The sequence below is a fragment of the Prorops nasuta genome, unplaced genomic scaffold, assembly GCF_024137725.1.
Source record: "Prorops nasuta isolate Cenicafe-Biocafe unplaced genomic scaffold, Cenicafe_Pnas_1.2 PNAS00005, whole genome shotgun sequence".
Classification (NCBI taxonomy): domain Eukaryota; kingdom Metazoa; phylum Arthropoda; class Insecta; order Hymenoptera; family Bethylidae; genus Prorops; species Prorops nasuta.
In genome coordinates, this window is record NW_027116802.1 from 9,201,967 (window position 1) to 9,221,395 (window position 19,429).

General features: G+C 34.3%; 1 protein-coding gene across 2 annotated transcripts; it reads right to left on the minus strand.

Annotated features, from left to right (window-relative positions):
• Positions 1 to 13,559: 13,559 nt before the first annotated feature.
• LOC136773554 (cytosolic 10-formyltetrahydrofolate dehydrogenase) lies at positions 13,560 to 19,232 on the minus strand. 2 transcript variants are annotated; one of them, XM_066727312.1, is made up of 9 exons: positions 19,093 to 19,232; positions 18,380 to 18,436; positions 18,105 to 18,246; positions 17,729 to 17,963; positions 16,185 to 16,867; positions 15,275 to 15,689; positions 14,879 to 15,206; positions 14,464 to 14,794; positions 13,560 to 14,343 (listed from the first exon to the last, which is right to left on the minus strand). In XM_066727312.1, the coding sequence occupies exons 3-9, from the start codon at positions 18,238 to 18,240 to the stop codon at positions 13,766 to 13,768; spliced, it is 2,706 nt and encodes a 901-aa protein (XP_066583409.1). In that variant the 5' UTR covers positions 18,241 to 18,246; positions 18,380 to 18,436; positions 19,093 to 19,232; the 3' UTR covers positions 13,560 to 13,765. The 2 variants fall into 2 exon arrangements, with proteins under 2 accessions (XP_066583409.1, XP_066583410.1); XM_066727313.1 differs by having other exon boundaries at positions 18,105 to 18,436.
• Positions 19,233 to 19,429: the final 197 nt, after the last annotated feature.

Below are 19,429 nucleotides of genomic sequence, written 5' to 3' on the forward strand. Positions count from 1 at the left end.
TCTACCTCTTACAATGTAAATGAATGAAATGCAGGGTCGTAAATTTTTTCTTCTCGTTTTATACGTCCTCTTAGTAAAATTAAGAAAAAGTAGTACAATTTAATTTATAAAATTTGACTTTAATTTTAAGGTGCAATTAATTGCATTATTAAAGCATATGTTTATTTATTGACTGCTTCACGCTCGTTCGAGGATTTATCGATCTAAGAACAAAAAGGAGAAAACACAGATCCATCGAATGATTAACAAAAGATTTATTTGTAATATGTGTTACAGCCTGTTATTTATCCCGTTCGTTTTCGTGGTATTGTTATTAAGACGTTAAGAATTTTACGTATTGTTGCAAACTTTTAACTTTAATCTTTATCAAATATTCTATTCGCCACTAGAGTTTATATTTAAAAGGGTACCAATACTCCTTTCCTTAGAACAGCGTATGGCGAATTTTCAAAATTACAAACAAAGATTATTCTAGATAAGGAATAGTCAAGTATGTGTACGATCTTGTGTAATTTATTTAATTGTGATTGTGTTATATCATATTGTATTTATACGAAATACGACTTTTACACACCGGATTCTCAAAGAAAACAAAAAATTTGTGAAGAATTTTTATATATTTATGCGTTTATACTATTAGCTTAAAATGCAGAAGTATATTCAAGCAAATTAATATCTATTAATTCTGGAAAACTTTATATCTGAATACTTGTTAATAAAAATTTAGACATATAGATGTTTTAAGATCTATTTTCTTTTAGAAGATTATAAAGATTATAGGTAAACTAGTTATCCTTTGAATAATAGTCATCGAATATAATAACATTTGACATTCACAAAAAATTCATGATTTTAACAATATTAACGTGTTAGACTAAATTGTAAAATTACTTGTTGTTAAGCACTGATAACTATCTCAAAAGTTTCAGTATTTATCTCCTTCAACATTATTTAAGAAGCTTCTATCGAATAAAGCTTCGATTTCAAAATAATTGAATGACTTCAGTTATAAATATTTATTAACTGGTTGCTTCTTAAAATTGAGAAATTGTATTAAAGTTAAGGGAATATTTATTGTCATTAGCAAGATTCTCGCTTGTAAATATAATGAAGTAGCAAACAATTATCGCGATATTTTTTAAATGATGAGACTGACTTTTTATAGATGAAAAATTATAAGCTAATACCGCGAAAATATATATATGTATACATATATAGACAAAAACACGGTTTTTAAATTATGTTGTTTTCAGTGCATCTTTATAATATATTCTCTTTTAGATTTTATCCACTTAACAGAACAAAAAGAAATCTAATCAATGTTACTTAGAAACTTCTAATCTACAATACAATACATAAATTCATAATATAGTTAAGTACATATTTTTCCTAAAATAGTAAAGAGATACTTTAATCCGTCTAAAGTACGATATTTAAATATGTCGTCTAAAAATTTTAATCAAGTAAATGATAAATTATAATGTACATACATGCATTATCTTTTCGCTATTAAAACCCGCTTTTATTATAATAACATCTTATATTTCTCTAAAGTATACGTATTTACTTAATAAACAACATCTTCAATTTGTTGAAATCTATATAATTATTGAAATCAAATTATTTTAACTATCTATCATAATTTGATGATATTATTGTTCGTTGTTAATGCAAAATTTCTATCTTAAAGATTACTGCGATATCAGTTATTGTTTGTAAATGGAATAAATTTTAAATTATACAAGAATCACGAAAGAAGATCTACATTTTAAATTTAAATTATTTACTTTTCAGATATTTTTCATCTCATAATCGATATTAAATAAAGTTTTAAGTAGAGCAGATAGTATAACTTATTGCATCACATGATTTTCAAAGTGAAAGGAGAAAAGACTAATGGTTACAATTTAAGTAGTCAAGATATATTACGATACAGTATTCTTTCCACTATGTGAAAATCTAATATGTATGAGGTAAATTTTTAATAATGATATAAAATAACAAATACATCAATTCATTTAACATTAATTCAACGCATTTTCTACCCTTTCACAAATAAATTATATCACATGTGCGATTATAAATAACGTTCTTAAAGATTTACCCTGTACATGTATATATATATTAGGTATTGCCCTATAAAAGAAAAAATCTGTTGACTTTAGTTAAACAAATAAGGTGTTTTAATTAAAGAAGTTGTTTAATATGAAACTAGTTGGTTCGACAGATTTTTTCGTCGATATATGATATAATACAAATGATAGTATATATAATTAAAAAGTTCGCGCTGTAAAAGAAATACGGTTGTGTTTTAATTCAAACAATATAAAAAAGTAACTGAAGACTTATCATTGATTAAGTGTATCACTTAAAATTATATATTTACTTAAGACTATATATATGAGCTAATACTTGGTGTACGGTTTGGAAAAGCTCACTCGAAAAAGGACTGTATTAATTAATTTGAAAATATTGATTGTTAAAAAGAGACAGATTTTTGTTAAATATAATAAAAAGAAAATGAATGTGAGTTGATTCAAGAGTTACATATGAAATTAAAGTGGACAGCATGAAATTAAAAACAATTTAAATGAACATTGTTTTTCATTGATTGTTAACATTTCTTTGATAATAATAAAGCGGTTTGGAAATATTATTATATTGCAAAGTTATTTAAGTTTATGCAGATAAATTGCTTCAAATAATAATCAAACTACGTTGATTCTGATGATCAATCTCGTTCTAAAAATAATAATTTTACCTACTTTATATACTTAGAAAGGATGTCTCGAAGATATTAGTTCCAACGTTGATTTTACCAATACAATGTTGCCCTTCAGAGGGCAGCTGCGTTAAAAGATTCGTAGTGCCCGATGAAGAGCCGCAACGTAATCAGTTTTCTGGGTTCACTTCCTCCATATATGTTCTCTCCACATTGTACCATTGTATATAATTTGTAGAATTACCCCCCCCCCCCCCCTCCCTCCCATCACGTTTTTTCCTTGTATTCAACATGATTAATAAAGCAGTGAATATGCGTACACACGAAACAGAGACAAAGTATTTTTAAAAGATCGATGAAACTTATGAACGTGTTTTCCGCGTAAGAGTTACTTCGCGTTTGACGTTATTCAAAGAATAACTGGACATTTTATAGCTGCACGATCACCACCCACAGGATGTCGTGGTTAGAGATTAGTTGTTAGCAGTAGCCTTGTGAAGAGGAAACAGGAAGGGGCGGATAGCTGCACTGACCGAGATACCACCTAATGCACAATCTTAAACTTATCCCCTACAGTTATCAGAATTATTTTCAAATATTTTCACGGTTAACACATTATATTATCTAGAAAATATTTCTAATCTAATAAAAATTTGTACATATAATACTATAATCTGCTTTGCTTCAACGTATATTATATAGGGTGTATTACTTCATTCACCCCAGAGCGTGTGGATGCAATAAACTTTATTTATCTTTGCAAATATAAAAGATATTAATCTAATTCATAACAATTTTCTATTCAGATCCAAAGAAGTAATGTACAAAAAATTGATCTTTCTTGTAATTATGAGGATTAATGCAATTTTACATTCACATTTTATAAGAAAAATTAAGTGATAGACCTTATATATTGACTATTTTCTTCTTTTTTTAAGAAACCAGTTTTGTCTCTCTCTCTCTCTCTCTCTCTCTCATTGTTCAATACTCTGCTTTAAATTTAAACTACATTTTCAACAGTCGATTGATTGTGTTGTACAAAAGATAGTTAGTCGCATTTGGGAATATTATTTGTTATCTTCACGGTGTACAACCACCTGGTGTATATTTCTATACTCTGTCCGATAACACAACCCAGCTGCTTCAATGTCCTGAATGAATATACGAATGAATGAATAGGAGTCGCAATGATACAAAATGTCACATCGATCAATCTTCCTGCCTATTTGCTCATAGTTGACTCGAACGAAACATACAATTATCGAATATGAAATTGTGTACATTAATTTAAGGGGCTATTACAGCTTGACCCCCGAAAAAATAGCTGCTTTTAATTAATTTTTTTATTGCAAAGGTATATTTAATGCAACGCTCTACAATTTTTTTTCTATCAAAGATACACTCCTGCAGAATGGAAAACAATTTTTCGTTGTTACGTAAGAAGTATATATTTATTTAAGAGCGAGTTAAAAAAATATGTGCATACATTTGTTCCTGATATAGATAATTCTAGAAGCCTAGGTTCTTATAAATAAAAACTGAATATGGTTTTTCAATTATAGGCGTCCTGCTATCACCGGATGCAAAACTGTATTACAAAAATTGATTTTCATTTTTTGATCGAAATGTGGCGAAAACAGTTAGAACCATCTCTTTCGAAGTTTTACACAAAACCTCACTATTTTATTATTGTACAATATAAATTAAAAATTGTTGTTCAGGTGATAGCTATATACACATACAAATTAAGAACTTTTTCGAAATTTTCCTTTTAGACCGCCTGCAGGCTCAAATTATCCATGTCAGCAATATAAGTATGACCTCCACAGCTTTCATTCTTAATTTATTATTATTTAAATATACATTTTCAGGAATGAAAACAATTTTTCCGTTCTGTAAGTGCTTTTCAAATATTTGAAAAGCTTCGTTCCGAAACATGGGATGCTATGCTTCGTAAATAAAAAATGATTAAATATAGTTTATTTTTATCGACTGCAATGTATAATAGAGTCCTATAATGATAACAATATCGACCATTTAATTTGATTAAAACTAATAATAATATTCTTACCAAGAAGCTCGTGCTGTAATTGATTCTTCCTAATGGAGAAACCTTTTCTCAAAACTGCTGATAAGTAAATTTATCGTTGGTTAAGATTTCGCGATGCCACACACTTTTTACTCATAATTATTATAATAGCTCGAAGAAAAGATAACTAATCGAGAGAAAAATAAATTCTTCACTCGGCAAATCTATAATATCGCTGAATTTGTGAAATTTCATAATTTCAATTCTAACGAATCATCAGTTTCATTCTAAATGTATTTCAGTATGTAGTGTGATAAAATGAGATTCAACAGGGGGATAAAATAGAAGATCTAGTGTGAAAAAATAAAATCTAATAATACGTTACTCGAAAGCCGGTGTAGATTATCTTATAATGGATTTTCCCACGATGTGCAAACAGATGCTTGCAGTCATAGTAATTGAAAGCAGATTTTGGAAGGAGGAAATCGCTACCGAGGCGCTCTGGGACATCGAAGAGGGAAAAAAGTAGAGATAGAGTGAGAGAGTAAGAGAGGGGCAGAAAGAATGGTGAAACGATATATAAGCAGAAATGAGGCCGGTAGTGACTCACAATTGCTATGCCTGGTCTGATTTTTCTAGCATCTATCGCTAAGTCCATGTCACTGATAGATCAATGCTATGCTTGCCTGAGGTCACTTTTTTATACCACTTTATGCGACGTTTTTCCAATTTTCTACATAATATCACACCAATATGCACATTATCCCTCGCTATTCAGCCTCGAAATTTTTCATTCTTTCGCGCAAACACTTTGATTACTTAAAAACAGCCTACTGCTCATCGCTATATATTCATCATAAATCTGCGTATATTTGCACGTTTAAAACGCATTCTTATCTATATAAAGTATAAAGTATTGCTTTCTCATTAATAAATAATTCGACGAATCAACCTCTCAGCTATAATTATAAAAAATAATTTATTATGGTTTTTTAATGAGTCGACTGAAAATTTTTCCTCGTATATTTAATAGGGCCTTCATACACAATGCACAATTTATCGCGAACTGTTCTTTGAAAGGGAAGATTAATTTTTTGTCGAAAGTATATCTCGTTGATTATCATATACTCGTATCTTTTTTTTGCTATTTTAATTTATCAACAGTTTACTCATTCCGACACGTATAATAACATTTATTTAATACACACCCACACACAAAACAATGTAATTTGACATACTATAAATTGATCTCTAATATAACACATGCACGATTTATCGCGAACTATTCTTTTAAAGAAAGAGCTTTTCCTAGAAACTTCGAGATTTTATCAAAGTTCATCATCAATTATTATTCTTGTGTCTTTTTATTGCTGTCCTAGTTAATGATTAACAGTTTACTCACTACGATATAAAGGGTGGGAAAAAAGGCTATGAAGGCTTAGATATATCGAAAACTAATTGGTTTACACAAAAGTTTCTTCGGAATAATTCATAGTACATTTAAAAATTTGTCCGATGAATATATTAGTTTGGCCTTGAACGGCGTCCCGAAGGACGTAAGAAGGTCACTTCGAGCTTTTTATGTGGAACATCCTATTTTATATTACACATTCTTTTAACTTACCTAAAGAGATTTCGAAAGCCCTATATAAGTTCTGATTTACAATTTCACCAGCGTGTTTATGAGTTATTTGGATTTGATATTATACATAGTTTTGTGCTTAATCAAAGGAGTGTGCGTGACCGTTAAGCGTGCACACCCATAGCCATTCGCTTAAATATATTACTTTAAGATCGAAACATCTCATAAACGTGTCGATGAAATTGAAAATCAGTATAGGCTTTTGAAAAGATTTTGAGATAAGTTAAAAAAATATGCAATAAAAATTATGGGGTTTCATTTGATAAACTCAAGATAACCTTCGCATTTTTTCAGGACGACTCCCAAGGTCAAATCAATATAGCTATTAAGTGAACTTAAATTTACTTTGAATTATTCTTAAGAAAACCCTTTTTTTTTAAATCACTTGGTTGTTGAAATATTTAGAAGTTCCACGAATTTGTCTCTGCACCTTTTTACAGGTATATGTATATATATATATATATATAGTATATATATGTAATCACATTTATTCAATAGATTGACGAAACAATGCAATGATATATTCTATTGGTCTCTGATATAACGCACGATTTATCGCGAGCTATTCTTTCAAAGAGAACATTTTTCTCGAAAGTGTCTGGTTTTATTAAAAGTTTATATCTAACTATCATCCTTGCATCGTTTTATTGCTGCCCTATTCGATTAACAGCCTACTCACTACGATCCATATAATCACGTTTATTCGATGCCCAAAACAATTTAATTAGGAAATAAATAACCATTTAAATTTCTCGTTAAGATTCTTTAAATTTTACGCATGAACTAAATTGCATTTAACAGGAAAACTATTATTTGGAGAATATCACTATTCACTTCCGTTTTATTCGCGTAGAAAGTTGAAGGGGAGAAGTATGCACGAGTTTTGCATGACGAGTGAATTGGAGTCGACGTTCGTGGCAAGCGAGGGCCGCGAGGGCCGAGGAAAGACTGAAGACTGTTTGAAGGCAGAGAAGGCTGTAAAGGCTGTAGAAGCAGCGAAGCACAGACAGACTCAAGTGACTCAACCGAACTTACTGAACCAGCCGACAGCTTTACTAGCAAGTAGCAACTCTAGCAAAGCAATAGCCAAGCAGGCTCGGCTCAACTCACTACTAAACAGTGCAAGTGTGTGAGTATCGCCAGCCGAGACGAAGAAACAGAAGAAGAAAAAAGACTAGAATGGAATGTAATTGTGTAACCCACTTGAAATTAATTTTCTTTTCTAATATTTCTCTTGAGAATTTATCTAAAATCTAAATAAACAATTGCGTAGAGCAAAGCTGCATGAAATTTCTGTTTGTGCTATTAAAACTGTAAACGCGTGAGGGACAATATATAGTTTAGGTGTAACGAATCATTCACTGTATTGGTACATCTGTTTTCTATTGTTTCACCGTCGAATTAGTACAACGATATTCGATTTTGTAGCGAGACAGGTGTATTCTTGTCTTATTTCAACTTATTGCACAGCAACTCAGTAACGCTGCAATAGACAACACATCTGTATCTTGGAGTATCCTGGACTCTAAAAACAATTACATAGTTTTGTATAGGGCACGCCTGTGTTTTAGAAAAAATTCCATTTTTTTTCATCACTGACCGTGGAAACGTTCCTTACAAATTTTATGCTACTAATCGTATGGGTTTTCTAATTATTTTGATATTGTAGTTGTGATTAATTTTAAAGACAGTCTTCAAATTTTCACGTGAATTTTCAGTTGGTGGAAATAAAAGTACAAACTAGGTGACGAAATTGAATCAGAAGACTCAGCAATCTCCAGTACCCCTAACGAACTATTCACTCTAGCATACCCATAAATCTATTTTCTATACCGATATACGAGACACTGTTGAACTAAGGTAGCAACAGAAAATACACCCTAACAATTATGGTATATGGTGGGAATTCGGTAGCCCTACTCCGACTATTATTCCTATATGTAATATAGGCAATGGGAATCAAAGTGGGGCTACCGAATTCCCGTCATCTACTATCAATGCACCCGGGTACCCTGAACGCCGACCACCGCAGTGTATACCGAGAGCACACGTGTGCATTGGACAATATTCCAGCGTGCGTCTTCTGATTATATTATATGCAATACAATTTTAACAATTAATTAGTATCTTATTGTGTTTGGTGTTAATTTTAAATAAAAATTAATACTTTTCATATAAAGCTCTTGACTCGGTGCAAATGAGATTTGTGAGAAAAACAGTGAAATGGAATCAGCACACCTAACACACTACTCACTAATGATAGATCTGTTTTCTACTGCTACGCTGAAGGACTGGTGTAGCTAGCAGCGGAAAACACAACCGGCCAGAAAACAGTTTCAGCCAGTCCAGGCACACGTGTGTTTTTGGGAATATTCTAACGCGTCCCTTGGTTATATTGTATAAAACAGAATTTAATAAATTATTTCTATCCAATTAGGTTCGATTAATTTTAAATAAAAAATATCAATTTTTATCCACGTAAAGTTTAACTTGATGTAAATAAAAATGGTGGTAGAAAGAGGATTCTCGGTAACCGAATGAGCAGAGGCTGCAGCACGCGTAACACACTATTCACTACTACCGACCGACTACCGAGTCTACCGATGCAGGATGCTTATGGTTATGGTAGTCGAGTCACTCGGGTCCCACAGAGTCCCACTGATCCCAGACTCCCAGCCAAAGTAGTGATCCGAACTTCAGACCACGGTTATACCGAGCACATGTGCGTTTTCCGAGGCGAATAGGGGGAGGGGGTTCCATCGCGCCTTTCGAACCATCAACCAACCACCATAATACATTCCGACCTTACAAATTCTCCCAGTCAGCTTCGCCCGATTCTCTCCATCCCTTTCACCACCAATTTTTCCATCATTCCGTCTCCCTTCTCGTCCCCCTTCCCGCTAATTTCCAACGAAAGTATCACACCTTTAGACTTCTTCCCCCAACTCAACATTTTTGTGCCAATCGATCGAACAAAGACATGCATCTATTTCTCGTCTGGGTAGAAGAATTCACTCATAATATACAAAGTGGAATTTATGTCCCTACAATTTTTCATCACAATATCAATAATTTTAATGAAGAATTTTAACAAAAACATTTCTCTTTTCAACTATCCGTTATTGTTGTTTTATTGGAGAAAAAAAAGAAGAGAATAAAAATGGATTATGTGTGGTATGAGTATCGCGCGAATAGTGTTGTACATACGACACGTGGTGTTGGTAAACAATAACTGGGAAGGAAGCTGAATGAGGTTTAAATAAAAATACCACACTTGTATAGATTTCTCCTAATTGACAATTTTGGTTAAACCAAAGGAAAACTCGCATATTTATCGAATTGTCTCGGATTAAAAAATACAATTTTTGTCTCTCGAGGTCCTTACCATAATTTCCACAATTTTAATTAAAAGTTTCTAGAAAAACTTATTTTTATCACTCATCCGATTATTATTGTTTTATTGGAGGAAGAAAAGAAGGGAGTAAAAATGGATTATAAGCGCGAATATAATTGGTACGAGTCGAGAGTATGGGTAATGTGAATAGTGGTATGACACATGGTATTAGTAAACAATAGTTGGGAAGGAAGCCGAAGGTGGCGAGAGACGATTTTTGTGAAAAGTTTGAATGGAAGAAGGGGTCAGGCGAGTGGAGAGGGTTCAGAGGGCACTGTCCTGAACTAAAGGGGCAGTCGGGGGACACCGAGAGAAATTTGCATTTCCTGTTCACGATGAATAATGTTAAACGGAGGAGCCGAGCGATTCGTGCTGCGCGTGTACCATCGTCGAATTAAGCGGCGCTCCTCAAATTTGTTGGAAAGCTTTGCCTGCCTCTCTCTCTCTCTCTCTCTCTCTCTTTCCCTCTACTAAGCAACTGGAGCCCTAACCAACGGTCCTTTCCTTCGCTAATGCCCCTAAACCTATGCGAGCGTTCAAACGAACTAACAAGATTAATTATTATCCACTAAAAGTATTCTTTCTTTCTCTGTAAGTATATATATAGCATATCCCCCCTCTCTATCCTCCTTTCCATCTCCATCTCTCTCTCTCTCTGTCTATCTATCCATCCATCTTCACCCATTTTCACGCAATTTAAACACGACGACAGCTGAGCAACTATCGCCTGCACCAGTCAGGGCCACTATACTATATACATACTTACCGATCATTAATATAACGGCTGCAAGCTTCTCAAAAGCGCAGATCTCTGTGAAAGAAAATTGCCGATAAACTTCTCTTTCTTCCTTCTTCCTCTTTCTCAAACTGCACCTCGGTGCATAAACGCGTCCCGAACACATGCACTCATCTCCATTGGTTTAAAAATCTTTCTCGGATTCCGGTTATAGCGGTCCAACTGGTCATGAATCATCGTTCTTGCACTCACATTGTGGACGATGAGTAATTCTTGTAACCGTTTTCCATATAATTTTACCATCACCTAACAGTGCATCGTTCTGCACATATTCCATACTATAAATGTGTTTATTGTTGGTGTGGATTATGAAAGAACAATCGAAGATTTCAAAGAGAGAATTAATTTTTAATGTTGAAGAGGAGAAAGTAGAAAGTGAAAGATCATTTTTGGAAGAACTGTATTAGGTTGATTCTGCAGTGGTTTTATTAAAAGTGGTCGTTATTTTTTTTATTAAAGCTTATATAACTGCTATTTTTTGGCAGTGTACAATTCTGCATACGTTTCGCTGTAAATGAGTTAATTATTGGTATATGAATTATAAAAGCAGTAAAGGAAGAATGAAACAGACGAGGATTTATAGGAGAAAATGAAAAAGAGGAGGGACGAGATTTTGTTGAAGAAAGCATAAAATAATTATTGGAAAACTCTGTTAAATTGGTTCTATAGAGGTTTATATTAAAAATAATTATTATTTTGTTCTATTCGTAATAGAGTGTATAAAGACATTTTATTAGGAATAAAACGGTGATTATTAATTTAAAAAAATTTTCGGAAAACGCTTTCTTTGTAAGGAATTGAATATTGAATTACCTAACAGAATGACCATTTCAAAAATTTCTAACACATGTAATATTTCAAATTATAGTTAATGTTTATACTAAATATTTTTTATTGCGAATTGGGTTAAAGATTTCCCATGAATCAGGACGTTCGGGTGTATTTTTTTCAGATATTGAAATAAATGATCAAAATGAGGAATAATAAAATAAAGTCTATTTTAATACATATGCATATGGGGTATGAAAGAACGAAGGAAAGGCTAGAAAAAACGAGTAGACCCCAAAAATGGAGAATTTTAGAGAAAACGGAGGAAAAGAGAGAGAGAGAGAGAAAATTATAGAAGGAAGCATACGGGAGAGATGGTTTCTATTTGTGTATATGAATGGGTAATAAAAGAAGAAAGGAAGGAAGGAAAAAAGCAGAAGAACCAACTAAAGCAGAGAAGAAGAATTGAAGGAGAAAACGAATGAGATCGCTCTGGAGGGAGAGAAAGATGGAGGGTGAGAGAAAATGTTAGGAAGGGCAGGGGCAGGAGGGAGAGGGTTTCTATGGGTGTATATCAATAGGGAATGGAGATGTAAGAGAAGGAGAGAAGATGGAAAAGAGGGAGCTTGGTCTGTTTATGGGAACAGCTGTTGGTTGTCGGAGCTGTTGACCATACACAGCCAGCCAAACGCCCGTTCATGCCACACACACACACACACACACACACATATTCTCCACCCTGCACCAGGTATATGCATGCAGGTATATGCAACACGTGTACTGCACGTTGCAGCTACCAGAAATGCATCTCCATGTTTACGATTTTCCCTTTCACCATACCAGTTTCGTTCACTAGCTTCCCTCATCCTTACTTGCTAGATTTGCATTCTCTTTCCGTACACCCATTATGCTTATATCCGTATGCAACTTTTTTTTTCAACGAATATACCCTCACCGTAAAATCCTCAACGTCATTTTGACAATTAATATACACTACCGTTCAAAAGTTTGGAAAGAGCAAAATAAAAAAATCTATCTAACTCGAAAGTTTTAGTTTTGTGGTTCATTAAAAACTTGATTTTCAAATATTTGGAAAGATTTTATCCTTCGTTCTCTTATAAAAACTCACGCGTTTTCTCTTTAGAGTTTTTCTCTGATATTTTAAATTTATGAGTTAATTTGGAGTAAGAAGACATGACATTTTTACATTAACATTGTCATTACTTTCTTAATGATCAAAATAGAGATTGATCTAATAGTCTTAGGCCAAAGTTATTGAGAAAATCGTTAAAGTCCAATATTTAAAATGTTAATATAATTATTGAAGAAAATTGTGCATACAATTGTAAAGCGTGGATATTTAAACATTTTTTATAATATAACTGTATGTAAAACGAAAATGCTTGAATTAATCTGTCGAATAAGACCAAGTAGATCTCTGTACCATTTTTTTGTATTCACCATAAATATACAACTTTTAAATTAGGTTGATTTTCCCTTTGCTGTTTAGAACTTTTGCACAGTAATGAATAAACTATTCGTTACAATATTTAAAAAAAATAATTTGTTTTATAAACTCATTTTTCTAATGATGGCAAGTAAAAAAACTATAAAACTTGTTTAATTTGCTTCTTAAGATTTCTGCTGGCAGAAAAAGGGATAATTTAGTATGGAAAGGTGTGAAAGAGGAAAAATGTTAAGAGCAGCATATTATTCGCCATGATTTCTTAACTCGTTTCACAGAGTCATCTCTCTCAGTTGATGGCAAATAAAAAACTGAAAAAAAACTTGCTTGATCGCTTCTTATGGCTTTTTGTTAGCAGTAAAGGGGTTATTTTAACGTGGAAAGGGAGGGAAAGAATAGGAAAGCTTCGAGTAGCAACAAAACCGTTGTTTGCACTGCTTGTAAGAAACGTTGCACCCACGTAGATCAAGCACGCTTCGTTAAGGCAAAAAAAGAAATGGAGTTGGAGCATCTGGAGCTTCGAAAGATCAGACGTTGTAAGATCGGCACAAAAAACAGTTGATCCACCCTGCTAACACCTCCAGCTCGTGGGAACTAAATCCCACGGGTATACAGTCCAGTCACGCATCTATTTTCGTCATCTGTATCTTCTTCTAAGAAGTAAACAACGATCTTCTTCATTATTATAGTATAGACCGAATGATCGACAACAATTAATAAGCCTTTATAATAAATAAAAACTCTTCGAAATTTATTTACATAAATAAGACAAGATTTGTGTGTGTATGTATATGTATATATATATATATAATATATATCGGAGAAGTTTGAGTAACGATGCGAGCGATAATACAAAAGCGGACGGTTAAAACGTACTTTCCTCATGATGTTCTTTTAGCAGCTTTCCAATAAATCAATAATGCTGCTCCACTCAACGTAACACAGTGTTTTAATATTCAATAGTAACTGTCTTGGTCTTTAAATATTCGTTAAGAGCTTCCTGTCCGAGGTCTTTGCCGAAACCGGACATCTTGAAGCCACCGAATGGAGCTGCAACATCTGTTTTGTTGTACGTATTGATAAAAACTGTACCAGCTTCAATTTTTTCAGCAAACTTGAGGGCCTTGCTAATATCCTTAGTGAGCACACCGGAAGCTAATCCGTACTCTGTGTTGTTCGCTCTGCTGATGACATCGTCTATCTTCTCAGAGCTGAACTTTGAGATGACCATTATGGGACCGAAAGACTCCTCCTTGGCTATATACATGTCGTCCTTGACTTCCGTGAAAATCGCTGGCTGGAAATACCAGCCTGGACGGTCCACACGTTTCCCGCCATAAACCAATTTCGCTCCTTCCTTCACACCAATCTCCACAAACTCCAGTAATTTATCCAGATGAGTTTTGTGATTTTGCGGACCGTGAGCCGTACTTCTATCCAAAGGATTTCCTATCGTCATCTTCTTCGTCTCTTCCACCACTCTTGTCACAAACTCCTCGTGAATTCTCTCCTCCACGAATATTCGTCCTGAAAAATCGTTAAAACTCCATTTGTCTAAATATGTATATATAAATAAACGAAAATTTTATTTTTAATAACTTTCCAATTTTCTTTCTGTAAACAATTCTAAATAATCACAACTATTACCTGCTGCGATACAGTTTTCACCCTTGTTGAAAAACACACTGTTCATTCCATGCCTGACAGCCAGCTGCAAATCTGCATCCTCAAATATAACCAATGGACTTTTGCCACCCAACTCTAATGATAACTTTTTCAAGTTACTCTCAGCACAGCATTTCATAATATTCTGACCGATCTGAGTGGATCCAGTGAAACCAAGCTTCCGAATTAAGGGGTGATTTACCACAGATTCTCCTGTGACACCTCCACTTCCGGGTACTATATTAACAACACCTGGGGGAAATCCAGCTTTCACGGTTAGCTCGGCGAACTTTAAAGCTGTCAAGGGCGAGGCCTATAAAAGTATTGTATTAACTTTTAATTGATTATCTGTGCCTGATATGAACCAATAATTCCATTATGTTTGAGATAAGTTCACCTGAGCTGGTTTCATAACAACTGTATTACCAGCTGCCAAACAAGCAGCCATCTTCCAGGATAACATCATTAAGGGATAATTCCAGGGTGTGACGAGTCCACACACTCCGATTGGTTCCTTCCTTGTAAAAGTGAGGTTCCTATTGGGTCTCGCGTGAGATATAGGTATAGTGGAACCTTGTATCTTGTCACACCATCCAGCAAAGTACCTCCAGGTCTCGATGGACATGCCAATGTGAGTTTTCAACGCCAAAGTATAAACAGCTCCAGAATCTAAACTTTCTATAGTAGCCAGTTCCTCTTTGTGCTCCTCCATCAGATTGGCTAATCTAAGAATATATTTTCACATGATTTTCATGAGCTTTAATAATTACAATCTAATAGAATTTTTTATTACTTGAACATCAGTGCTCCTCGCTCCCTAGCACTGATCTTGCCCCATTCACCCTCCTCGAAAGCTTTTTTCGCAGCTTTCACAGCGTCATCAACGTCCTCGGCGGACGCTGACTCCACAGAGCAAATAATACTCTCGTCGTGAGGGTTGATAGTGTCAATTGGCTTGGCACGACCGTTTACGAATTTTCCATCGATAAATAATTGCCTGGGGAATTTCAAATGTCGATTGTTCGCTTCAATCTCCACAGCTTCGTACTTGATCTCCTTATTGGCCGCGGTACCACGACTCGCCAGAATCACCGTATTTAAAAACTCGTTAAAAATAGGTGCCAAAAATACGTCCACGTTCTCCAAATTCACTCCTATCGCTACCTTAACTTCCTCTACCAGCCTCACCACGTCCATACTACCAGCTCCTGTTTAAGAGAATAAAAACGTTAATTATAATTTTTTTAACGCCAAAATTAATGACGCAACATTTACATTCTCTTGCAACACTTCTGTAAATTATACCAAACCCACTTCTACTATCAGTTATATACACTATGTATGTGTATATCATATATAAAATCGTATGAAATAACCGGTTATTGCTGCAGCGAGTACCACTAAAATAACGATCAGTGAAAGTAACATTAGTCTCACCACTGAAATGTGTCTATCATATGATACAATTTCTCTAAGAAACAAAATAATATAACAATTTTTTCTAAAAGAGTATAAAAAGTCGGTGAAATTTTGCGTCAATGTGTTTCACAGTCCATTTATGAAGACTGATAAATCTGAGAGAAGCTTAGTGTACATCTGTTTAAGTAAAAATAAATTATCTATAACTTTTAAAAAATAAGATTTATCTATCCAGCGACTAATATATTCAAGTTTACTTTTGTAAAGAAAAGAGCGATTCTTACCCGAGGCGAAGAAATCAGTGTCGTCCTCGATTTCGACTTTGAGAATATTTTTCCAAATTTTTTTGAGAGTTTGGACGTGCATTCGTTCGTTATCGGTGAGATCTAGGGTAAGTTTGTCGTTGCTTTGGCCATATTTATTAGCGTGGATCGTTCTGTTACCGATTTTGATGACCTCTACATTGACGTATCCAGTGGTACCAGATGGTACCAATAATCCACCCCCGTGGATCAAACCTTTCCGACCTTCTACATCCACCTCGTGGTCACTGACTGGTATTTTCACGTGGTCCTCCCACTTTGTGGAACCGTAGAGACGAACCTCTTCCCCATTGAGGACCGTCCATGCACCAGGTGTGCTGTCCATGCCACGAATAAAATTATGAACTTCCTCGGCTGACTTAGACCAATCGACCTTCTGAAGCTCTTTCTTGTTCAACATTGGATCGTAAGTGGCACCCTCGTTGCTTTGCGCTATTTTCGGTGCTGTACCATTTGCAACCATCTCCACTGCCTCTCCCATCGCCTTGATTCCTTCAGGATACAAAAACTTGTTGTACAATGTGTCCAACGTATCATCCTTCCCAACTTTGCACGATTTTTGCAACAATATTGGACCGGTATCCAAGCCATCATCCGCCCAAAATATTGAAAATCCGGCTTCTTCGTCGCCTTGGATTAGTGTCCTGTAAGAGTTACAACGCATTATTTACGGTATATTAATGTAAAATGTATGCTTCTTTTAAGAGGAATACTTAGTAAATTATATACAAGTTTCGTGAACTCTCTTATTGCGTGAAGAATGTTTATCTCGTGTTTATATCACATAGCTACTATTTATGTCTGAGGAAAAAAGATGAGAACACTGTAGGAAGAAGATTAGCAATATATGCGTTAAAGTGTAAAAGTTAAGGAGGAGAGAGAGGGGGGAAGTCGAGTTATCGGATTTTTTTATTATGTCATCACTGATGTGTGTATGAAGAGAGCACGCTGATTATTGAACTGTTGGAGAAATGCGAGACGATATCGAAGCTAATAAAATCATACGACTGACTCGTGGCACTTGCTATTATTAATCATTATATACTTTGTTTAGTGCGTTCTTCGAGAAAAGTTACACTAAACCAAACCGGTTTTCGTGCAGCAGCATACAACATTCTAATCAAAAGTAAAGTCTGACTTGAAATATAGATTAAGTTATAAAATTGAAATTGAGGTTATGGTAATATGACTAAACGTCCCGTTTTTTAAATGATTTTCTAGTTGTCTCTATATATTGTCCCCTAATGAGTTCGGGACCTGAAACTGTTCTGTTTATAAAAATGTGCAAAAATTGCAAAACATAAACAGAAAGTAATGGTAGTCACATAATAGTCTACAGCTAACGGGAAAAATAAATAAAAGGAACAGGTAATAGAGAATGTTTTGTTTTGAAAAATACAAATAAATGGTCACGTTAGTTATTGTGGATGAATTTAAAGATTCGCGTGTCAATATGGCGGAGAGGGTAGGATACAGGATAGGATGATAAAATTTAAGAAACTCACCAATTGATGGCGCTGGCACCTCTGTGCTTCGGTAATATGGAAGGATGATAACAAATACTACGGTGACGGGGATGATTTATCACCTCCATCGGAATAAACTGACTGCAAAATGGAAGAACGTTCAGGTCAACTTCAATTCCATTGTACAGCTGCAATATTTCTGGTAACGTTGCACCCTTGCTCCTCCATGCTTTGATCTTGAATACCGGTGTGTTGTCCAACTTGGCAGTAGTTGCTGCGAGAATATTTTTATAAGAATCTGTGTTTATATAAAATATAATGTGTCAGGAACGTTCCTGACATTTTCTGCGCATTTCAGGTACGTTTCTGACACTGTAGGTTTGCTTGGGACATGCAAAACGTTTAAAATAATTACCTAAAGGATCTTCTCGGTTTCCTTTATCCGGTATGGTGAAGACTCCCGTTATTTGATGACCATTTTGTTTTAATAGCTTATAAACTTCTGCAGCAAACGGGCTCTGCCCAATTATTGCAACTTTCAATTGCGCCATCACCGTCTATGTTTACAAATATACATTTGTGTCATTTTATTGTATTTGTATTCTAATAAGTTATTATAAGTTTGTTTACTACGATAGTGGTTACTTGATGTTATTAAGCAGTGATATTCATGCAAACCAGGATACATACCTATGGTTTATATTAGAATCTTCTTGAGCGTAAAGTTTAGAGAGTGGTTTAAACCAGCTGTAAAGATAAACGTGCGCTCTATTATAAGTGCAGAGGTGCGTGGAGGAAGCAGAAAGCTGTAGTGATAAGAAAACTGAGGACTAATATACGAGGGAAGTTTAAGTAATAACATAAACATAAACAAAAATATAGGTATTAAGTTTACCATTTTTAAAAGGAGGTAAGAATAATGAAAGATTAGTACTACCGTTAACTTAATTCTTTTTCAGATTCTTTACGTCGCGTTAACCTGCAGCTTTTATTCTCGTAATTATTATAAAGATGTAGTACTTATTATTTGTTAGGTACATTAATAATTGAAAAGATAACACTTTATGTAGTTGTATTTATGGTGATTCTGATGTTTTTACCTCAAGATTCATTATTGTTACTGTATAAGAGACAGTGTCAGTAATATAAAAGTAGTGCGAGAATACTTTTAAGATAGAAAATCTATTTATTACTTTCTGCTTTTTATTTATATAAAAAGCGTATGTAATTATCCACATTGAATTAAAGCTTACACTTGAAGAGGTACGGGGATAATTGAATGGATATAGACATCAATATTGACATGATTAATTATATATTGATTTGAGAGGAAAATCGTCAATATATATATATATATATATATATGGCATGGCGATAGAATTTAAGAGGATGTGTTCTCTTACATGTTTAACAGCAAAGGTGCGCCACGAATGAAAATAATTTTTTACAGCTAGCATTTGATATACTCGGCAAGGAAAATTTTCGACTCGTGTGAATCTTGCTCGTTTGGTTTTCCGTTTTTGCGTTCGGCTTGGGAAAGTGCAATCACCGCGTATGAACAAGTTTACTTATAGTCACAGAGACATCGACCTCCGATCGATGCCAGTTACAATTATCGACTGAACCAGAGTAAAGCGAGACACGTTTATATAAGTCTTTGGTATCGCTATGCGAGGGTCAAAAGAACTCGAGGATTCCCTGAAGATCCATTCGCATCTCCTTATCACCCAGCTCTAAATC